The sequence below is a fragment of the Ostrea edulis genome, chromosome 9, assembly GCF_947568905.1.
Source record: "Ostrea edulis chromosome 9, xbOstEdul1.1, whole genome shotgun sequence".
Classification (NCBI taxonomy): domain Eukaryota; kingdom Metazoa; phylum Mollusca; class Bivalvia; order Ostreida; family Ostreidae; genus Ostrea; species Ostrea edulis.
In genome coordinates, this window is record NC_079172.1 from 70,059,075 (window position 1) to 70,079,417 (window position 20,343).

A 20,343-nucleotide genomic window follows, 5' to 3' on the forward strand; every position below is an offset into this window, starting at 1 on the left:
GTTTTGAAAATTATATAAAACTAGATATAAATTTGATATTGTCATTTTTAGGGAATTTAGTATATAGTGACAGTCTAGCCTTTTGAACCATCATTGCCTACACGGAGAAGATCTCGTGAATGTGACTTTGTGATGTAAGGGTTTTGACTACAGACAAAGGGAGACAAAGTCTGGATTTCGGACTCCTTGCCGATTTCTCTGGTGACGCAGTTTGTATTACTGAAGTTGTTCTGAGAATTTATTCTTACTTAGCATAAAAAAGTATTGGTTTTATCAATGTAAATTATATTGCATGCAATGTTACAGGCAGTGGGGGATTTGTTGTCGGGGAGAAGATCGTAAAAGGTTGCACATATTGGTAGGAAGGTAAGACACTGAATGCGAAAATTTTGGATTTAGCTTGCCTGAGCTGAAGGGGAAATAAGTGAGGTATGACGTGCATTATGTAGGGGGTCAAATGAATTTTTTCTTCAGAACCATTTAAATACACAAACACGTATTACATTGTGACGATTCAAGAGCTTAAATCCCTGAATAAGGGAGGGTCATAAGAGACTGAATCGAAATTGTTTTAATCATATTTTATTTGTGAGAACATATTATTTACAAGTAATTTTGCAAGACCACTTGTTTGCAAAAGTTTAGATCTCGCAAATAAATTTTTAAGATATAGAAGACTTGGGGAATAAATAATGATTTACGAAAGTCATGTCTCGTGAAAAAAAAATACTTCATTGTATCCTTGCAAAATATAAGTGATCTACAGTACTTAAAAAATCTTGATCAATCTACCTCTTGTTCTAAAACTACTATTTATGAAATAGTAATATACAAGAATCTGTATATGACGCTGATAAAAGCCATGACATTCAGGCCAGAGAGAGGAGTATGCGTAGTAAAACTCATTTATATCATATCTCAAGAGACTGGAAAATGCTAAGTTACAAGTCGTGAATATATTATAGCTACTTTCAGGAAATATACTGGCCATGCTTTTTCTTACCAGCATGGCCACATCTTAATATTGAATTACAAACATTTTTAAAAATCACATTTTGTGAACTCTTGACTTTTGAGTCCAGAGTTGGGGAAATTAAAATATTGAATTATAATGAAAACATAAACTACCTGGTCTGTGGTTCAATTTGATTATTTTTCTCAACTTTTTGGTTGATTACTGAACATTGGTGAGATAGAGGGGTTCAGTGTACTTGAACATTGTCCTGTGAGTACAGGTTTGAGAGATGGTGGTGTACTTTATATAGTGAGAAGGGGTTCAGATATTTATAATTGGAGTTGAATGAACTAGTGCTTTAATTTATGACATGAATTTGCTTCTAGAATGTACATAAAAATATAACAAATTCTTTTTCTCCTCCGGTAGTTGGAAACAGTTGTTCCTAAAGCATTTTGAGAACAGCTCTTTTCCTCTGTGATTAAGACGTTCAAGTGATTTATAAACTGAAGTGTGTACAAGATTTTCACTTTTGTATTTTCTTTCTCTTCATTTTTGCAGACTTGCCACTCTTCATGGTCATTATTTCTGACAGATCCTTTAATACAATCTAAAGCCGACCCTCTTTCCTGATTACAAAGTCTCCTTCATTTCAGATTGTGCTTTGCCCTGGTGTCATTCTTCAGTCTTTATTCGATCTCCTTTTACAATGGATTTCGGTTTGTTCTTATCAGACTGAATTTCCTCTCTGGCATTTTTTGTCTATTTTGTTTGATAAACTTTATACTCGTGATTTCTCAAGTGACATATTTTTTAGCATTTCTATCCATTTTCATGAAACACAAGTGTTTTCAGCTGGGTTTGCCGACTTTAATGCACTGTTTGTATTCATCTCTGGTTCTGCTGATGTTTTGGAATATTGGGATCCGGAATTCTGAATGTTACGATCTGATGGCACATGTTTGTAATGGGACTGATACGGCTGATCCTGGATAGAATTTTATTCTGTTTATTTTATTCCCTCTTCTGCTCCATAGTCATTCCATTTTAAGATTTTCATTATTATGGTTACCATATGTTCATCTTGTGACCATTCTTATTAACCTACTTTTACACAGTATCTTGGCTCAAAGTTCACAGTCACAAGCTTGGGACTCAGTAATTGGAAATTTAAGGGGGAAATTTACAAATTGTCAAAGAGATTTTTCATTATGATTAAAAATGCCATAACATCTTTAAATATGTATAGTCTTTTCTATTGGTTGTGTGTGTGTTATTTGAAATTATGAAAATTTAGAATTACATTACACAGAATTTCCTTCTTATTGCAGTGTGTTGTTGAGTGTAAGGACAGGTGCTCTCAGATTAGGAGTGTTGGTGCTGTAGTGCTGGCAACCATTTCTGGCAGAACTTAAGAAATGCTGCAGGCAAGTGCCAAAAGCCTGGCCATACTGTAAACCTAGCAAACCCTAAAGTAAACTGTTTACTTTTTCATTTTCTTAGTTTTAAACTCTTTCTGTAGGAAATGTGCTTTGAACTTGGGAGAGTAGGACTTGGTTTATCTTATGGTTTTTCGTAGTATAAGCCATTCATTTCCTTCCACCCTCCCCTCTGGCATTCCCTCAAATTCTTTTTAACAAGTCATCAAAATATGATCATCACCAAGAGATGTGAAACTTCAGCAGAATTGGGTGACAATAGACTTGTACATTTCACTGATGTGTGTTGGTTCCAGCAGAAATCACATTTTAACAATATGGCTACAGTATTGTAGAAAAACATAACTAAAGGAAGGGATCGTCAAACACCCTAATCAAATTCATTGATTTGAAATATTTAATTATGATATATTCCATGTGTAGTTTTCCTTAGTCTGGTGTTTTCATTCTCCGTATTTCATTGTAAGGTGTTGTCGTATTTTATGAAATTTTTATCCCTAAGATTGATTTTTATTTCAGGTGATTTGACTGATGCACAGGACTTTGGCCCTTCTGATGGTAAATTGCTGAGGTCAGCATAAACTGGTAACTTTTGTACATATATAGATCAGGAACCAGTTGTGCGAGGGTTAGTTAACTTGAACAGACAGTAAACTTCCTGTTAACTCTTGCATGTATATAGCATTAACTGGACGTTAACTGTCAGTTAAACTTATCTCATCTTCGTGCTACTGGGTCCTAATGATAATCTTAATTACTTAATTAAAGGGGCATTAGATGTTGTTATGTCACCAAAAATTGAATTCAATGAAGATTGCTCTACATTTCAGTACTTACATCAGTATTCATTTATTTCAAACCCTTTTTAACCTCAAAGCAGGCACATGAATATGTAATTTTGGTGATCAAATAATTATTGTCTTGCAAGACAATAATTCTTCCTTAAATATAATTCTTTACACTAAAAGCGTATCTGACGTAATTTTATCATGTTTGTCTTGTTTTTGTACAAAATAAATGTTTTATCAGTCATTGATATACATTCCTATGCCACTGAGAGATTTTGACGAAAAAATGGTTGCCATCACTTTCACAGCTAATGCCCCTTTAAATTGTTTGAATATTTCTATTCTTCTTTTTCTGATAGTAAAGTAAAGATGGTATTCGAAATTGAATTTATGTCAAAATTTTGGTGTCTCAGTGTCTGCACTCATTATGTGTTTTGAGTTTCAGTGGTTTCTAAAGATTGTAAAGTGAGATAAGAATAAAATACACAAAAATGGAGGTTTTAAATCTATTGGCCAATATCTAAGCACCTGTTAGGTAACAGTTTAGAAATGGGATTCCTTGTGATGTTAGGCATTTGTAAACAGGGTCAAAAAAAAACCTTATGCAAACTGAATATGCAGATTTCTTTAGAAATGATTGGCCACAATCAGACTTGCATTTTTCAGGTGCAGTCTTTCTTATCTCCATGTAAGGCCCAAAGTTCAAAGTTTGTGTAGGACATGATCTCCATGTTAGAATTGACTTTTTGATTTATTTGGGGAGGGGAGTCCTTTTCATGAAACATTGTAAATTCTTTCAATGTGACACAAGAAGTAGAATTTTTTTTTTTTGGCATTTTCAGTTAGAAAAACATTATATGAGAGAGCCTGAGAGGGGGAAAAATGGAAAACTCATTTTTAATGCAGTTTATGAGAAATATTTATAAATGTTACAGTCCATTAAGCATGTATATCTGTAGACTAAAGGTAGCTCTTCCACACTCGGTCAGATATGAGCCAGCTAAACGGAGCAAACCAAGTCAAATATGAAATTGTGGTTGAAGAGGTATGCAGGTACAATTTGGGTATTGATCCTCTGATGAAAAACCCCAGGATTTGGAGGACAATCCCATTTTGGAGTTATCTGAATACCCATGTAAACAGAGTGGGCAAACAAAGCCTAAAACCCCAGTAGTGATTGTAGGTCAGATGACTAGTATAACTGATTTCCTCGCTTTTTTAACAAAGGCCCATTTCCCCCCAATTCGTACCTGTGCTCGACTGATTAAGGCCCCATTAAATTCTACATGGTAAAATGATTCTGTTGTCGGAGTTAAACCTAGGATGGTAATTACAGCAACGTAATATTCCTCTTATTTGGAATTTTTTGTTATGGTCTAAATTATCTGTTTGTTAGGGGGGCGATTTTCTTTGCCTGTTATACAATGGATGAGCTCTTTATCCTATTCAAACAGACAACTTTATTTTCACCAAAAAACAACTAACTCTCAATGAAACATTTGAAATTGTAATGAATGTGTAATGATGTACACAGTTCTGTTGGGTGCAGAAGATATTCAATTCTTCTTCCACAATATTCCCTCTACGGAGCCTTATTTAAATTATTCCAAGGCTTTTAAATCAGTTGCCAGGTACTTAATTCAAAAAGAAAATATCTTCCAGGTAGTGGAATGAATCTTATATTTCATTCTGTGCCGTTATAGGTGACGGGGGTTATACTTAGGCATTTGTTTGTCTGTCAGTACTCCAGACCCGGTGCACCCGCAATCAGATTAGGAAATGGGGTGGCCGCTATTTGCTTTTGTAATGCCATCAGGCTATTTATTTTTCACATTACCCAAACTATGAAATAGAAAGGGTGTCAATATTGTTTAATCAACAAGACATGTCAAAAGATTTGAATTATCTTAAAATTTTGTAAATGCAGAGACAGGATAAGGATATTGTAGCAGTTAACAATAGCGTGGAAGGGGGGGGGATGAATGAATTGCATTATTTGTTGTAGTTAGATATAGAATTGTGTGTTTGAATTCTGTTTCTTGTAGTACTCTAACTGAACATGCAATGCAATGACTCATGGAATCCCATCACTTGTACAGTGTCAACTAATTGTGTTATGTAATGCTCACAATTACAAAATTTTACATATTAGTTGCATTTTTGTGGGTGGTTATCTTTTGTGATCAGGATTAAGTTAACTTGGTGTAACCTCTGTGGAGCATTCTCTGTACAGTTTATCAGATAGGTGTCTTTTTTTGTCCTGCTGGTTCCTCTTTTATGTCTACTTTACATCTACACAGGGCTCCAAAGACCTCCCCCAGCTTACACTCCATGGGCAGAAATTACAGAAATGTGATCTAATTATCCTCCAACAGCAACCTGTGTTGTTTACAGGGAGGTTTGAATGCCTCCGAGTTCGGAATTCCAAATTTTTAGCTGGAGAAAAAAAATTTGATTTTAAAATTAATTGTTTGCACTTTTAGGCACTGCATAACAGTTTGGGAAAATCTAGAGGGATGTGCAGTCTCCTCATTGTTGATATGATACTGACTGTGAATGCAGAGAATGTAGTGGACAATGTCCAAACACATGGATCCACCCCACTGGACAACTGAACAAGTTCATCAAAAGGCAATGGTTTTTTTCTTTTCAGGGAGTCCATGTCCTTGGTGTTTGTGAAGAGGATAACATCAGTAATTGCATTGACATCCATACTGGCCACTCCAGTCACTGGCTGGAACTCATTATTTCTTACTCAAGATTAATTACAGATTACTTCCAGTGCTAATCCCTCTGACCCCCTTGATCTTTTACTGTTTGTTTTGATACAGAGCTGTAGAGAGATGTCTGCTGCTGATTATTGTATAATGTGTGGCTTTATGGACATGATCTTACTTCTGTTGTAATGAAATTAACCCCCCCCCCCCCCCCCCCCCCCCCCAATCCTTCCATCCACTATTGTAAAAAATATATATTTTCCATCCTTCAATTGATACCATTTAAATATATTTGCTTCATTTCCACCAATCATGCTGACAATTTTGGCGTCCTGTTAATTTAAAAATAACAAGTTACATCATAGTAATAATAGTTTGCTCAGTTGACCTTTCCGATTTGACAAGGAAAACAGTATCGTCCCTACGTAAAGTAGACTATCATTTCAAAACATTAGGAAATTGGATTTTCTCGCACAAGTTTTAAAATTTCCAAATTAAAGTTGAGGATTTTAAAATCTTTAGTATTACTTCACTGGGCATCCTAATAATATGGCAGCGTCTGCATTGTGTTGGGCATTTGTAAAAATAACCACAGGGTTAAAATCAAGTCTTTTTAGTATTTCCACTGATGCATTTCGATCTATTTTCCATAATACACAAGTATCGGCTTTTCTTTTGTATAAACGGACCAAAAGAATTACCGTGTCAGGAACACCGACATTTAGAAGGGGGGGAAAAGGATTTTTTGGGGGAGATATATCTTTTGCCTTTTAAAGAATAATGCCAAATATTGTTAATTTTCTGCTTCAATGTTTAGAAGCCGTTGTATATTTAGCATCAGGGTTTGATTGTGTTTCTGACCACGGGATCATTAGTTCTCCTCACCTGGTCAGGTGTGAAGAGCTGATACAGCTAGCATGACCCAAGGCCTAGATGTCATAGGGGGTGAGTGACATTGGCCTGCCAGTCATTTATCTTCATGTCTGCTGGAAATTCAAGTAATTAGCGACATAAGAAAGAGCACAGTCTAAGATTATGCGCATCTATCTCGGCGCATGCAGTCGTTGTTTCATGCGTATGTACTTTCAGCGCTTTATTTCAACGCTCGGCATTTAGAAGTGAGAATCACGGGATTCTCGGACATGACCTTGAAAACAGATCCCCGTGTCGCGACAGGCGTTGGGAATATTACTATTGGCCTGAGCGCTAAGCATAGGTCTAAATTTGTGGTACTTGCCATAGTTAGTGACGTCTCGATATGAGTGAAAAATTTCTCGACGGGACGTAAAACAAACCATATTCATGGTATTTAATAATATGCAAGCAATACATAAATGTGACACACACACACACACACACCCTTTCTATTCTTTTTTGGTCATGAAAACTTTGGTAAAGAAAGCAATATATAATATGATATGAAGCGAGGCTCTGGGGATCATGGCTAACTCAATTTTGATCTAAGTTTTTCTTTATAATAAGGAATTTATAGTGGAAAAAGTGTGACTTGGCTCTTAAGTGATACGGACTGAGTTTTGCTGCTCCAGGGCTCGAGGTATATGTTATACATCTGTTTCCTTGGCTTTTGTTGGGCCTGATTTTCAGTGGAGAGGGGGGCATGACATGCCCTGGAGGGAGGAAGGATGTTTGCTCTCTGAGGAAGTTCCAGAAAATCGACGCGTCTCTCTCGGGATGGTTGAAGAACACCTTGTTTTCTATTTACACACAGGAAAGGTTCTCCTGCCAGAGGGTTTCAGATCCTTAAATTTACATAAAGTATTGAGACAAATCAGGAAGTACAGACACTTAGAATGGGAGAGGACCCCGAGCCCCCTGTTATTATTGTCAACGCGTCTTTACACAGAAAAGAGTTGAGGATTAATCACAAAGTCGGGAAGACTGCAGGATGGGAATTCAATTTCAAAAGGGAACCAAGCAAATTCTTCAAAATAGGTTAAGGAGAAATTGGTTAGACTAGCCAGACTTGTTGTTTTAAGATCCGTTTTTCTTACTGCGCAGGTGTACTGTATCTGTTTTCATATTTTTAATTGCAGATGTTTACAAGTGTTCGATGCCCACCCACCGATCATTTGTTTTTTTCTGATTTCACTAATGACAGACAAATTTCAGATTCTCTTTCAATACAAAAATCAAGTCAGTTTTATTTAAAACGAGAGATTTCCTTTTTTCTTTTTTTTTTTCTTTTTTTTTTTTTTTTTCTTTTTCTTTTTTTTTTTTTTTACTTTTAAAGAAATTCAAGCATGAATCATGGCCTAGAAATCGTTTCTCACAGTTTTATCCTAGTGGTTGGAGCGTTCGCTTCGCAAGGTCCTGGGTTCGATTCCCGATCCGGCGCCACGTCCAGCCCAAGACGTTTAACAGGCGGTGACTGTTCCTTTGCCAAACGTCCGGCTTTGAGGGTGAAAAATCAAGAAGTATTTCGGCTGATGGCGGAGGTCCCGTGTCTCGGTCAATTGTCAGCTCGTGATGAAGTAGCTCCATAGAGTGAACAAGTGTTGAAGGGGGGGGGGGGGGGTACAAGTTCACTGATCGCAGTTGAATTGTCGTTTAGCAAACAGTCAGCCCCCATCTCGGAATGCAGACAATTGTTCTTCAGTCATTTATAAATTTGTTTTTCTATGCATATATATTGATTAATTTTTATGATTATAAAATTGAATGATCAGTAATCGACTTGTTTTATTAGCAAAACACGAATTGTAAGTGAGATGTGTATCAATTACGTACAAAAGAATATCGCAGAATAATGACCGCGGTATTCCTTTGATCTTTGCAGTAACTGCGGTAGAAATATATATAAAACGTAGTTCTTCCATTATTTTGTCTTCACAGGGACTGTAGCTGTGTATATGATATTTGTTTTAACCTTTTGACAGAAAATGACTTTGACATTTTACCATAATAAGCAAATCGACAGCGTTCTGGAAATTGACAATATATATATGGTCAAGGTAATTCAACAAGTGTGTAAAATGTTTGTGCATTTGATAATGCAAAGCATCAAATGCGCAGAGTTTTATACAAAGTACGACTGCAAACTAAAATGACTAATAGTGAGTACAATACTGAAAGTAACCAAGGGGAGAAAGGACACGACACAAATCAATAAACAACAATAAAAAACAACAACGAGAGGAGGATAACCGTAGAGATGTAGCAGAACTTGTAACATGTGGCGGTTATCATTGTGTAATGAAGCAGCAAAGTGCAGAAGGTCAAGAGAAATGTGGAAAGCTGGACACGGTAGTAACGAGCAACAAATATTGGTATGGATCGTCAATGTGTAGGTACCCCAGTACGAGAGGGAGTGGGAAACTTCGACTGCATGGAGAGAATATCAAAAACAACTGGACGACCAGGGAGATGGAACAGAAAGCAAAAAATTTAAAGACTTTACGATTATTTTTTCTCGGTCATGTGAACTGATTTCTTACTACATTAATGTATCTCTATGTCAATAATGTATATTTAATCAGTCTTTGGTGATGCACGCCATGTCCACAAATTTGCGACATTTACATAAACTTTTGACAAAATATTAATAATATGACATGTTTTGAGTCAGTAAAGATAGTAATTGCAGTGCCTTGACATTGAATTCGTGATTTACATGTGAAAGGTCGCCCATCGTAAACGATGTACCTGTTGTCTTAAAACATAGTACCGCTAGAGCGGTGTGTGTTAGTACTGTTGATTTTATAGGTATACTTAAGCACTTACCAAAGAAAAAAAAAATCTCGTTCAATAGAGTTATGTGAATTTTTCTTCTCGTTTTTTATTGCACACGCGACTAACCATCTCCAATTTTTTGAATGGGGTCACGTGACACGCCTGAACAGCAGACTAGGATCAGCGTGCTTACAATCTCACAAGAGTTTATGTTGATGTTCGAGACGGACCGACAGCTTTTGGATTTTGTTATGAATTTTTTTTCAATTGTGGGAATTACTCTGCTTCAATCTTAATCAACAGTCTGTTTATATTCATACGGATTAAAAGTGATGGTTTCTAACTGGATTTTTTAAATAAAAAAAATTTAAAAAGTTTTTAAGAAGTCGCCAATTTTGAAGGTAAGCTGTATAAAGAGATGGTATACATGTAGAAACCATGTATCTCCGTTCTATGAATTTGCAATAATTGATTCATTTAAGTTTTGATCGTTGATAAGTTTTAAAACTTTTAAATCACAACTTGTGGGCCCAGCTGTGCACGCTGCTTTCGATTAACTATGCGTTTGTGAGGAATTCAGGAAAAAGTCTTGATGAAAGTTAGTAAAAATGAGGTGGTTGGCGGTTTTTTTTTTTTTAAACGTTTGGCAGGAAGTACATGTCACCAGAATACTTTGATTGATGCCCACTTATCGCTGCGGACAATGTAGATAATTACATAACGGTTACAGGCTATGCCATTCTATGAGTGTGAAGTTTTTCTCCGAAGTAGCCACCGGGTATCGCGTCACCTGCAATTAAAGGTGACGACGAATTCGTTTGGAAAAAAATATATAAGGGAACTGGTCAGGTAGGAAGAGACAATTTTTTTGTGGTTTCCTTGAGTTTAAAGAGTAGCGACCAGTGATTCTGTAGACGACCTGTCTGTGGAGTAAAAGAAAGAAAGATTAGATGATCAACAATTTTAATCGGGTAATCGGGCGTTAATCTTCAAAAGAAACGCGGAGATCTGCGGTGTGCTTTTATTTTATTTCACACATTGTACGACTCTTGTGAAAATCTAAGTGTAAGCTGTTGTATTTCATTTCTAAATAATAATAAATCGGGATGATTAACTGAAGCTCGTAGTAAATTCTTTTCGTCGTATCACCCGCTGTTAACCCGGGATCTGAAGTTCAACAGGTCAGTTTGAGAGAGCTTAGAGCTGCTTCTAAAAGCGCAAGTCCAGGGACCCTGAAATTCAACAGGAAAATGTAAGGATAATTAATTCGTCATTTTGATCAACATTGCGAACTAAATTGTATTATAAATGAAAATTCATCGGCGGCCGTTGGTGGTGGCAAGTTTTTGCTATGCGGGATATAAATCAATGTCATGCGAAATAATTAGCTAAATTATTAGGGGGCTCTAATATATATATATAAGTACTCTTAAAGGATCCTGATATACTAATGTTAAATTTCACACCTTGGTGTAAACTACCGTGCAGGAGCAGTTCAAAGGTAGATAACCGATACAGCCAGCACGGCAGAAATTGACCATTTCAAAACGGCCACATTCAGGAGAACTACATGTAGGTCTGCATTAACATGCAATATAAAGGGAAATCGTAATAGGTTAAGTAGTGTAACATAGAGTGGTCAACGTCCTGTGTTAAGGTCATGCTTTGTGTACTGTAATGAATTTTTATAACAATGGCTTTTAATTTTTAAAAAGAAATAATTTCTGAATGGTATTTAATAAGGTTTTTTCTTCTTTATTTCAGATTACCACTTGGAGAGAGTGATGTAGGGACAGTTTCCCTTCAAGAAATGGGCCTTATTCGGACAGTGACTCTCGTATTTATTATTGCTCTGAATTATGGTTTCACATTGGCCTCGACAACTACACCAACTACAGGCAGTAAGTGGTTTTATTCATTTTTTCCTTTAATTATTCTTCATGAAGAAAATAAACCCTTCATTTATTAGAGGTGTTGCTGCTGGAAAATTGAATCATTATACTGAATTAGAAATTGTCCCATTTCTCACAGAAATGTAATGAAAAAAAGCAGATTAGATAATTAATGAAATATGTGGCAAATTATAGACTGTAGTAAATTTCTACAGCCCTTGAATCTAATAGGCTTGATATATATCAGATCTCCTTGTCGATAATGCTGGTGCAACTCACAAAGGAAGATAGCAATCAAACTGAGATTGTTAGCAAGTTCTCTTTCATAGCTGGTAACTGATCACTTCCCTATAATTTCCTATGAGCGTAGTTAAAGACTGTTCGCAGAAATTAGATGCTGAAAATAGTGCAAAGAATAGGTGCACGCAGTAATGTCTAGATGTCGTTTGCAGTGGAAATGATCCCATTACCACCCGCATACAGATTTATAACTGATGTAATCCCTAATCTTTCTCCCTTTTTTTTTTTCTTGGCTTTGTTAATTCAAATGATACTTGGTTGTTTTTTGGGGTTTTTTTATTATTGATTTAACTGAGATTTTTGTCCTTACTTAAAAGCAGATTTGAGGTTATATCTAAGGTGTCTCTGTGGTAGATTTTTCCCAGCCTATGGTCAGCGTTTTCCACGCCTATTTATTGTCCTTAATGGCCCTATAGCGTGGGATACTCTCAAAATTAAACCCCCTCCTTATCTTTTATAAACTAGCTTCTTTTTCCCCTACATTACTAACTCAATCCAATGTTTTATTGCTTTCATCTTCATTAAGCCATTGCAGACATTCTCATGGAGGAATCTAAATGTCTTCAATTTCAAATCAGTTTCTTTTTTGATTAAAGTTATTTAAAGCCTTGTTTCCTGTCAAGATGGGGAAATTTCCTAACTCAAATTACATAACAGTGGAGATAATTGGGGATGACTACCCCCTGTATTTACGGGACTGTCCGGTAGACAGAAGGGTGCATTACCTGAAATTTGACAGAGGTTTCGGGTGACCCCAGGAATGTGCATTTCTTTGGTACACTCTGTCTTGACACTGATGGAATGCGCTTTTTCCATTGAGTGATAAGAATTGATCAGGATGACAAAGAGGTTTGAGGTTGATCGCTTTGTAATGGCTCAATCCTCCCATGGCGAGTGGAGCTGTGGATTTTAGCGGGGTGCAGGTCCTCAGGGCAGGCATCCCCAATATGCCTCTTTTATTAGTCTGGAATGCACGGCATGGAAAATACAGTTTAAAACCTCATCAACTTCATCTGTTGTACCGCTGCAGAGCTAAAGACCACATTTTTGAGGTGGCTTACTAAGAAAGAACAAATCTGTAGTAAAACAAAAAAAGAAAAAAAAACGGATCTGTGTAAAATTGCAGAGAACCAGGTGCATCTTCATTTAAATCTCAAGAACGCAGATTTAATTACAAAGACCGAAATTTAGATTAGATTTTTAGAGTACAGCGTAAAACCTAAAAGTTTTAAAAGTGTGAAGCTGTGGCTGATATTTTAGTTAGTCGTACTATGTACACGCAATATCCATAAAATAGCTGACTGGTAATGTGTGCCGTGAATAATTAATGTAATTACCAGAGAGACTAGCGACAGAACGTGGTCTTGCTTTTTTACTTCTTTTTTTTTTTCTTTGGTAAACTTATCGGGGGTTTAGTTTATATGATATAACTTTTCTCACAACTTTTTCCTGTTGAAATTGTTGGAATGTGAAAGAAAGTTCACCTTGTGGTACAGATGTGCAATTTAGAGAGAGATCAAATGTGTGTACATCAAACTGCCGAAATAAAAAAGAGAACATGTTTAAACTGCTAAAATACAGAGATTCTGTACTTAGATGAATTTGAATTGAATTTTTTTTAAATTTTGAAATACTATTAATTCTGATTTCTAATGTTTGTCTTGCAGAAGCCCCTCTATTGAAACCAGAGGATGACCTACCGTTGGAGTCCATCAAAGTGAACGAGGGCTCTAAGTTAAGACTGCGATGTAAAGTTTCCGGTGATCCTCGACCATTCACTACCTGGTACAAGGATGGAGAAAAGATCAAACCACGAAATGATAAAAGGTTAATATCAAAAACACGCAACAAATATAAAGATTGAATTCCTCTAGTCTAAAGCGTCATACACAGTTTAGAGAGTGTCACCTCTGATTGGTCATAAGCTATTATCTAAAACTTCTCCAGCTTTTCTGACAATTGCAGAAAAACACCTTAAATGTATTATTATATTCAATGGACATATAAAGAATGGATATATTCACCCCATATAAGAAAAAAATAGATGTTTCCAACCACCTTTAAATCACTGATAAGAAGTTATTAACTTGTGTGTGAACTTGCTATAGGAAGATCTCATTGTTTCTAGCACATATTTATTCATTTGGGAAGGGACATAGTATTTCTATGTAATAAATAAAGGAGGTTTTCATAACTCGGGGGGGGGGGGGGGGGGGGGGGGACTTGAGAAGATGTGATTGTTTCATACAAAATGAGAGAGACAATTTTTCTCTTAGAAAAAAAACCCATTACCATTTGAATACAAATATATTTATGGCAGTGATGAGCAAAGCTCATTAGGTAGACCTCGAACTCATCTTAAATGAACAAACACACAGATCTAGATTTTATTCATTTCTTCACACTTCGTATCAAGGTTTCTATTGATAAACTAGTGGTTGGTGGTTTGTTGTTCAAGGGGGGGGGGTCCCTTGCTCAATTTTTGTTGATAGAATTTTAGCAACTACAAGTGACATTATCCTTGATGTGTACATAGTACCAGGCTTTGTCCAGGTTAGCTGACTTCTTGATGTGTACATAGTACCAGGCTTTGTCCAGGTTAGCTGACTTCTTGATGTGTATATAGTACCAGGCTTTGTCCAGGTTAGCTGACTTCTTGTTGTTTATAGTACCAGGCTTTGTCCAGGTTAGCTGACTTCTTGATGTGTATAGTACCAGGCTTTGTCCAGGTTAGCTGACTTCTTGATGTGTATAGTACCAGGCTTGGGGGGTGGGGGTGGGTTAGCAGACATATTGGGACATTTTAAAATCCCTGGCTCATATATTTCCTGTTTGTCTATGTTGGACTACATCACAATCCCTGTTTAGGGAATTCCGGTAATACATATTTATGTAGATGTCTTGTTCCTGTGAATATTGAGGTGTCTTATACTGATTTTTTTCTGATATTTTTTTTTTTGCAGACTGAGAATAAACCGTAATTCCCTGCTGATAGTTCAACCTCGAGAACAGGACAGCGGGCTGTATTCCTGTCACAAACAGAACCAGTATGGGGAGGTGTGGAAAAACTACTCACTCACTGTCAAAAATGGTATGTACTTATAATCTCCAGTTCAGGGGTTTATCAGGGAAATTATTCCCAGTGGTGATTATTCAAATGACTAATAATGGAAAGAAGTTGTTCAAGGAGAGTGGTTACTGATCGACTAGTTGTTAATTTTCCACTCCATTAGATAGAGCAATCAACTGTGATCACTTCAGATGGATGCTATGAAAATCACACCTGTAATCGGTGGTAATTGTGCGTGATTTTCTTAGTATCATTACAGGCTACTATTATAAATATAGTATTTTTTTGTATCCAAGATGTATTCACAATATTGATAAGTTGACAAGGAAGAATTGCCTAATATGTCCTGTTTAGTTAATAGAGCACTGTTTACGAAACAGTAAGACAACACTGATGTTAATAAGTGCATGTTTTGTTCTGTTTTACAGAAAAGAAAAGTTTGGAATCTAACAGTGTTGATTGCAAGACCACTGGTAAGAAAACACTTTATTAGACACACACACCCCCCCCCCCTTTTTTTTTTTTGATAGGGCAACTAGAGCCACCCTTTTAGAGGAGGTATTTAATTCATTTAAATCTAAACTAGCCATCATACCGTTATTAAAAGTAATGACATTTTGCGTCTAACATTGATATCTAATATATCTTCTTTTTTTTCTTCCTCTTTCCCACTTTTGAATTTTTATTTTGGACACATTAAGTTAATGTACATACCCATCAGATTTGATGAGAATTTGGTGTGGGAGATTGATATGGGCAGAATTGGCCTGGTGAATAAAGTGGCTCAGGATTCTGAATAGTCTCAAAGGTTGAAGAAAAGTTCAAGTGTTGACACTAAATGGCAGTAAAACTTGACAACAATAGTCTCGGTAGTGGGTGAAGCTAGTTTTCGTCTCAGGGAGGACAGTATTGTTCTCAGCTTCACAGGATCAAAATGGTTTGCATCGTATTGCTTCGAAATTTTGACTTCTTTTAATTTAGTGAATACTTAAATTTATTAAATCTTGTTTTGGGTTTGGGGTTTTTTTCTTCCAAGATTTGTACAAGTTGAGAATGAGGTTTTTTTTTTCTTCTTCAAACTCTCGGAACTTAGAAATGTGCTTGATCTTTTCAAGATGTTGCACAAACTTAATTTCAGATGAAATCATAAAATGTCAAAACGTTATAAATGTGAATCAGGTGGACAGTTATATACGTTTTTTGTGTAGTTACGTTAAATGATGAGGCTGGGTGTGCGAGCTCCGCTTCCTGTGTGCTGACACTTTATAGTTAAGGATTGGTTGTAAACTATGCTGTACTTCTTAGTTCAAATTGATTTCCGAGTCTTAAAGAGGAAAATCATGACATGTGGTTTTCATTTTTGTCAAATCTCAAAAAATTTGCAAGTCTTTGGAAACCTTACCTAAATTTGCTACATACTTGCAATAGTTCCCTCGTTGAGTGATTGTTATAAGGAAGGAATGCTTTTGTTTTTCTAAATTACTGGCTCTTTTTCTTTGCACACAAAAGTAAACTTTTTTCTGACTTGGACAACACCTAGATGTAGTGTGCCACTCGTTCGGTTTAAGCACACCCCCATAGTGTGAAACGCTGGCTTGCTGTGTCCTGCCAAAAGAAAAAACCTCAATATTGTAATTCATTGTTTGTTCACGTGTCATAAGCTATAAGAAAATTGCATCCTTTGAAGAAAAAACAAACCAGTTAAATCAAAGAAAAAATATTACTCTATTCAATATTTTTAAAAGCTTTGTAAAGCTTCTATTAATCTTCGAAAAGTTGTGAAAGTAGTAATAGTATCTTTAAAAATTCATATCCTCTTTTCACAAGCATATACTCTGACAACTTTCTCCCGGATTACACCCCATATGTTGACAGAAAGAATTGTGTCAAGGTAATATGGCTCTTATCACCAATGGACACACTAACAAAGCCCCTCACTGGAGGATAATAAACCTGAGATTTCAAAAGGCGGGAAAAGTAGTGGTGTTATTTCTGATCCCGGTCAGTGAAGGGGACTGGGATGTGCATTATCGGGGCAGTAACACGGCCATTCTGAGTATGAGTAGGGCAGTAACACGGCCATTCTGAGTATGAGTATCCAGAACAAAAGAACAGCTCCATTACAAGAGTGCTGGACTTGTGGTATTGTCATCTATCCTCTAAACAGTGGTGTACAGTCAGGCTGTTAAAAGCTTTGAGGGTTGCTCAATAACATGGAGAGGAAGACTTCTTGAAAGCATGGCCACCTGAGGGGGGTAGATCATCAGAGGAGAGTTGTGGAGGCTGACTCTCATGGTCCACTGCTAATGGTTCTGCCACACTAGCACAAAACGGTCAGGTTTACTTCTGTCAGCTCGTTATTGAGCTCTCTGTCCTAATAATGTCCAGACCCAAGTCTAACACAGTAAGCTCCCGATCAAAAACAGCTGTTGGGAATCGCTTTCTTTTAACCTCCACCAAAAAAATCCTTGTGTGATGGGTTTTAATTCATGTCTTGACCCTGACCGGTATGAAAATGAGCACCATTTTCTTCAAGTTTTTATTAAAAAGGGGACTGTTTTTTATATCAAGTCTCGTAAGCTGCCAACCCATCAAATTTGAAATGACAGTGAGAGAGGAAGCTCCTCGTTTTATATAGAGCATATGCTAAAAACTTTTAAGAGGTCTTTTCAAGAGAATGGGAAACAGGACTAAGCTTTTAAATTTTATGTTTGCTTAGCTTTCACAAAATGGATAATCTTGTTTTTCTTAATTTTCATATGCATTCTTCAGTTTTTATAGCTGAGAAGAAGAATAAAAACCTTAAAATGATCAGATATTTTTGTATGCATTATATTTTCACACTGAATGGAAAAATAATTTGTTCAGATGTATTCCCGCTAAATGCACTCAATATGACATGATGTATGTCTGTTACCTGTTTATTTAAATATACCATGTTTATATGCTTTACATTATTTTCCTCATCTTGCATTCTGTAAGCGTTTTCAGATGACAATAGATATAGACTATTTCTTCTCATGAACACATTGATGCACCTCATTGTTTGTGCGTTGAACTTCATACCTTGTCCCTACCGCTACATTGACTTTGCACAGCAATTATTGCAATGGATATTTACAGAAGTAATTCTCCGAAACAATAAAGGGTTTTTTCTGTGCGTGTTGTATAATTATACATCTTAAAGTGACATCACAAAACCATTAAATTTATGTATTTGTCATTTTCGTCAAATTGTATTCAGTTTGATGCTTCTAATTAATTTTTCATATTAGCATTAATTCTATAGCTCATTACCACTTCAAAGATAAAATTGTCATATACCACCATTGCATGTGAAGGAAAACTTGTTTGGAAATTCAGTGTCAGAATTTTAAACATTTTATTCCACATAAAAGACAATCATATTACTTTGGAACTTTTTTCATGCTTATATTTTTATTTTATTTTTTTACATAATTTCAGGCCCACCACAATTCAAGGACAAAAGTGATCTAAATGAATGGATAGCCAGGCCTTCTCAAGCACCTGTTGACTTTAAATGCAATGTCTGTGGCAATCCGGAGCCCAATGTCACATGGTACGTCAGTGGACGACGTATCGACGCGAGCGTCATCGGTGCTAAGGTAAGTGTAATCTTTGTGGTACCCTTGTCCAACTGATATGATAATTTTAAGACAATAATTTCATTTGTGATGTCATCCCCCTCCCTAACACCAAAAAAAATTTACAGAAATATTTAAACTTCCTTCCATCTTTTTTTTTTTTTTTTTTTTTTGAGATGGCGAAACTATACAGGAATAGACCAGGCAGGGATTAATGAAGAATGTGATAGAATTAAGAAAATGTCCCAAGTCAATGATAAATTTACAGCCTCTTATGTTGGGGACCAACATGGCCTACTAAACAATTGTGTAATGCCCATTATGCCTGTCATTAGCAATGAAAATAGAAGTGGTGGCACCTGGTTTACATCACAATTTGTAATCTCTTTCAGACGGGAGGGGATTATCCCCATCATGGGGTGCACTTGTTACCTCATAATTAATCTATTTTGTTTCTTCTTAACACTGCTGGGTCAAAGATTTCAAGAAAATAACTTGTAAAAAACAAAAAATCTGTGGATGTTTCCGGCTTTGCTCATTGGTCTGATTTATCTTTCGCTCCAGAACTCGGGATGAGGTTTAGTGAAGGATATGAAATTGGCTAATTTTATGAAATTGAACGATTTCAGTGATGTGAATCGAATCAAGTCCAAAAGGCTTGCTGATATGAAAAATCTGTCAAAATTAAGGGCTGTTGTTGTGAGGAGCGTTCTTTGTAATCACGGGAATCTGGTGCTAGAAAGTACCAGATGAGCCGCATTTTATTATATTTTGATTTTTTATAGGGGGAAAAAACCCACTCAAATTACATGTGTATATGTACTTAGTCACTGTTAAGGTGCAAGAAAGAAATCGAAATCGTAAGGTGCAAGAAAGAAATTGAAATCACAAGAAATTCAGACCGTTAGAAAAGTCCAACAAAAAACAAACTTCATGCAAATGAACTGGCTTTTAGAGTATTAACAGATACCATGGAAAATAAAAAATAAATAATGCCCCTTTAGATTGGCTCTTGGCTGGAAAATCTAGTATTTATGTATATTTACACTTGAGAAGCCTAGGCATACTCTGGTTGAAGATAAAAGATTTCACATTTGTGGTCACACATTCCCACTCCTCAGATTGAAAAGGTCAAAAACTTGTTTGCACTTTGAGGGTAGGATGTCATGCACAATTCATACCCCATCAACAGTTACTGTTAAAATACCTGTAACAAGATATTTCTGTGTTTGAACCATGGCTGTTTTTATTCTGGAGGTTTTTTTCTCCAGCACTATTTAAAGGAAATGAAGTGTATATTTTCATGAATATTTAACCATTTTATCAACTTTTTTTTTCAGTATAAAGTAAAAAAGAAGACATCCTTGACCGTGGAATCTCTGACGAAGAAAGATGCTGGAAATTACACCTGTGTGGCTCAGAATGAGCACGGGTCTATCAACCACACATACGAACTCAAAGTTATTGGTAGGCAGAAATAATATAAATACACCTGCTGAAACTTTTGGGGAAATCGGGCATCTGAAATTTCATTTTGCACTGAAATAATAGGAAGTTGGTGATATTTGGATTTCTGATTCACTCTTTTATTACAGTCATAATCTAAGCAATATGCTCTTCTCAAATGATGACGAGTGATTCATCACAGTCTGCATCAGCCCTATAAACAATTACAAAAAAGATATTTTTAGGCTGAACAATACGAAAACATTTGGAAGATCAATGTTTCCGAAATGCTTAACAAAACGAATTAGTGAGGAGATTTTGAAAAAATATTAGTGTGTGGTAAAAGAGGCTAATAGTGATGTCAAAATATCTAATAAAACTCACAGAGGAAATAAGATAAGAATTAAATAAACATGTATTCAATAGACAGCCCCTATCTTC

At 36.1% G+C, this 20,343-nt stretch overlaps 1 protein-coding gene across 12 annotated transcripts in view; it reads left to right on the forward strand.

Annotated features, from left to right (window-relative positions):
* Positions 1 to 20,343, forward strand: part of LOC125659022 (fibroblast growth factor receptor 4-like) — a 31,283-nt gene that overhangs the window by 2,109 nt on the left and 8,831 nt on the right. For 6 of the 12 annotated variants that reach the window (XM_048890532.2, XM_048890531.2, XM_056150469.1 and 3 more), the window contains exons 1-7: positions 8,193 to 10,438; positions 11,354 to 11,490; positions 13,449 to 13,608; positions 14,745 to 14,872; positions 15,280 to 15,324; positions 18,317 to 18,477; positions 19,797 to 19,923. In XM_048890532.2, the coding sequence (XP_048746489.2) occupies positions 10,323 to 10,438; positions 11,354 to 11,490; positions 13,449 to 13,608; positions 14,745 to 14,872; positions 15,280 to 15,324; positions 18,317 to 18,477; positions 19,797 to 19,923 (874 nt within the window). In that variant the 5' untranslated portion in view covers positions 8,193 to 10,322. Of the gene's footprint in view, positions 1 to 51; positions 10,439 to 10,458; positions 10,842 to 11,353; positions 11,491 to 13,448; positions 13,609 to 14,744; positions 14,873 to 15,279; positions 15,325 to 18,316; positions 18,478 to 19,796; positions 19,924 to 20,343 lie in introns of those variants that run through there. The other 6 variants (XM_056150471.1, XM_048890537.2, XM_048890535.2 and 3 more) reach the window with 6 other exon arrangements.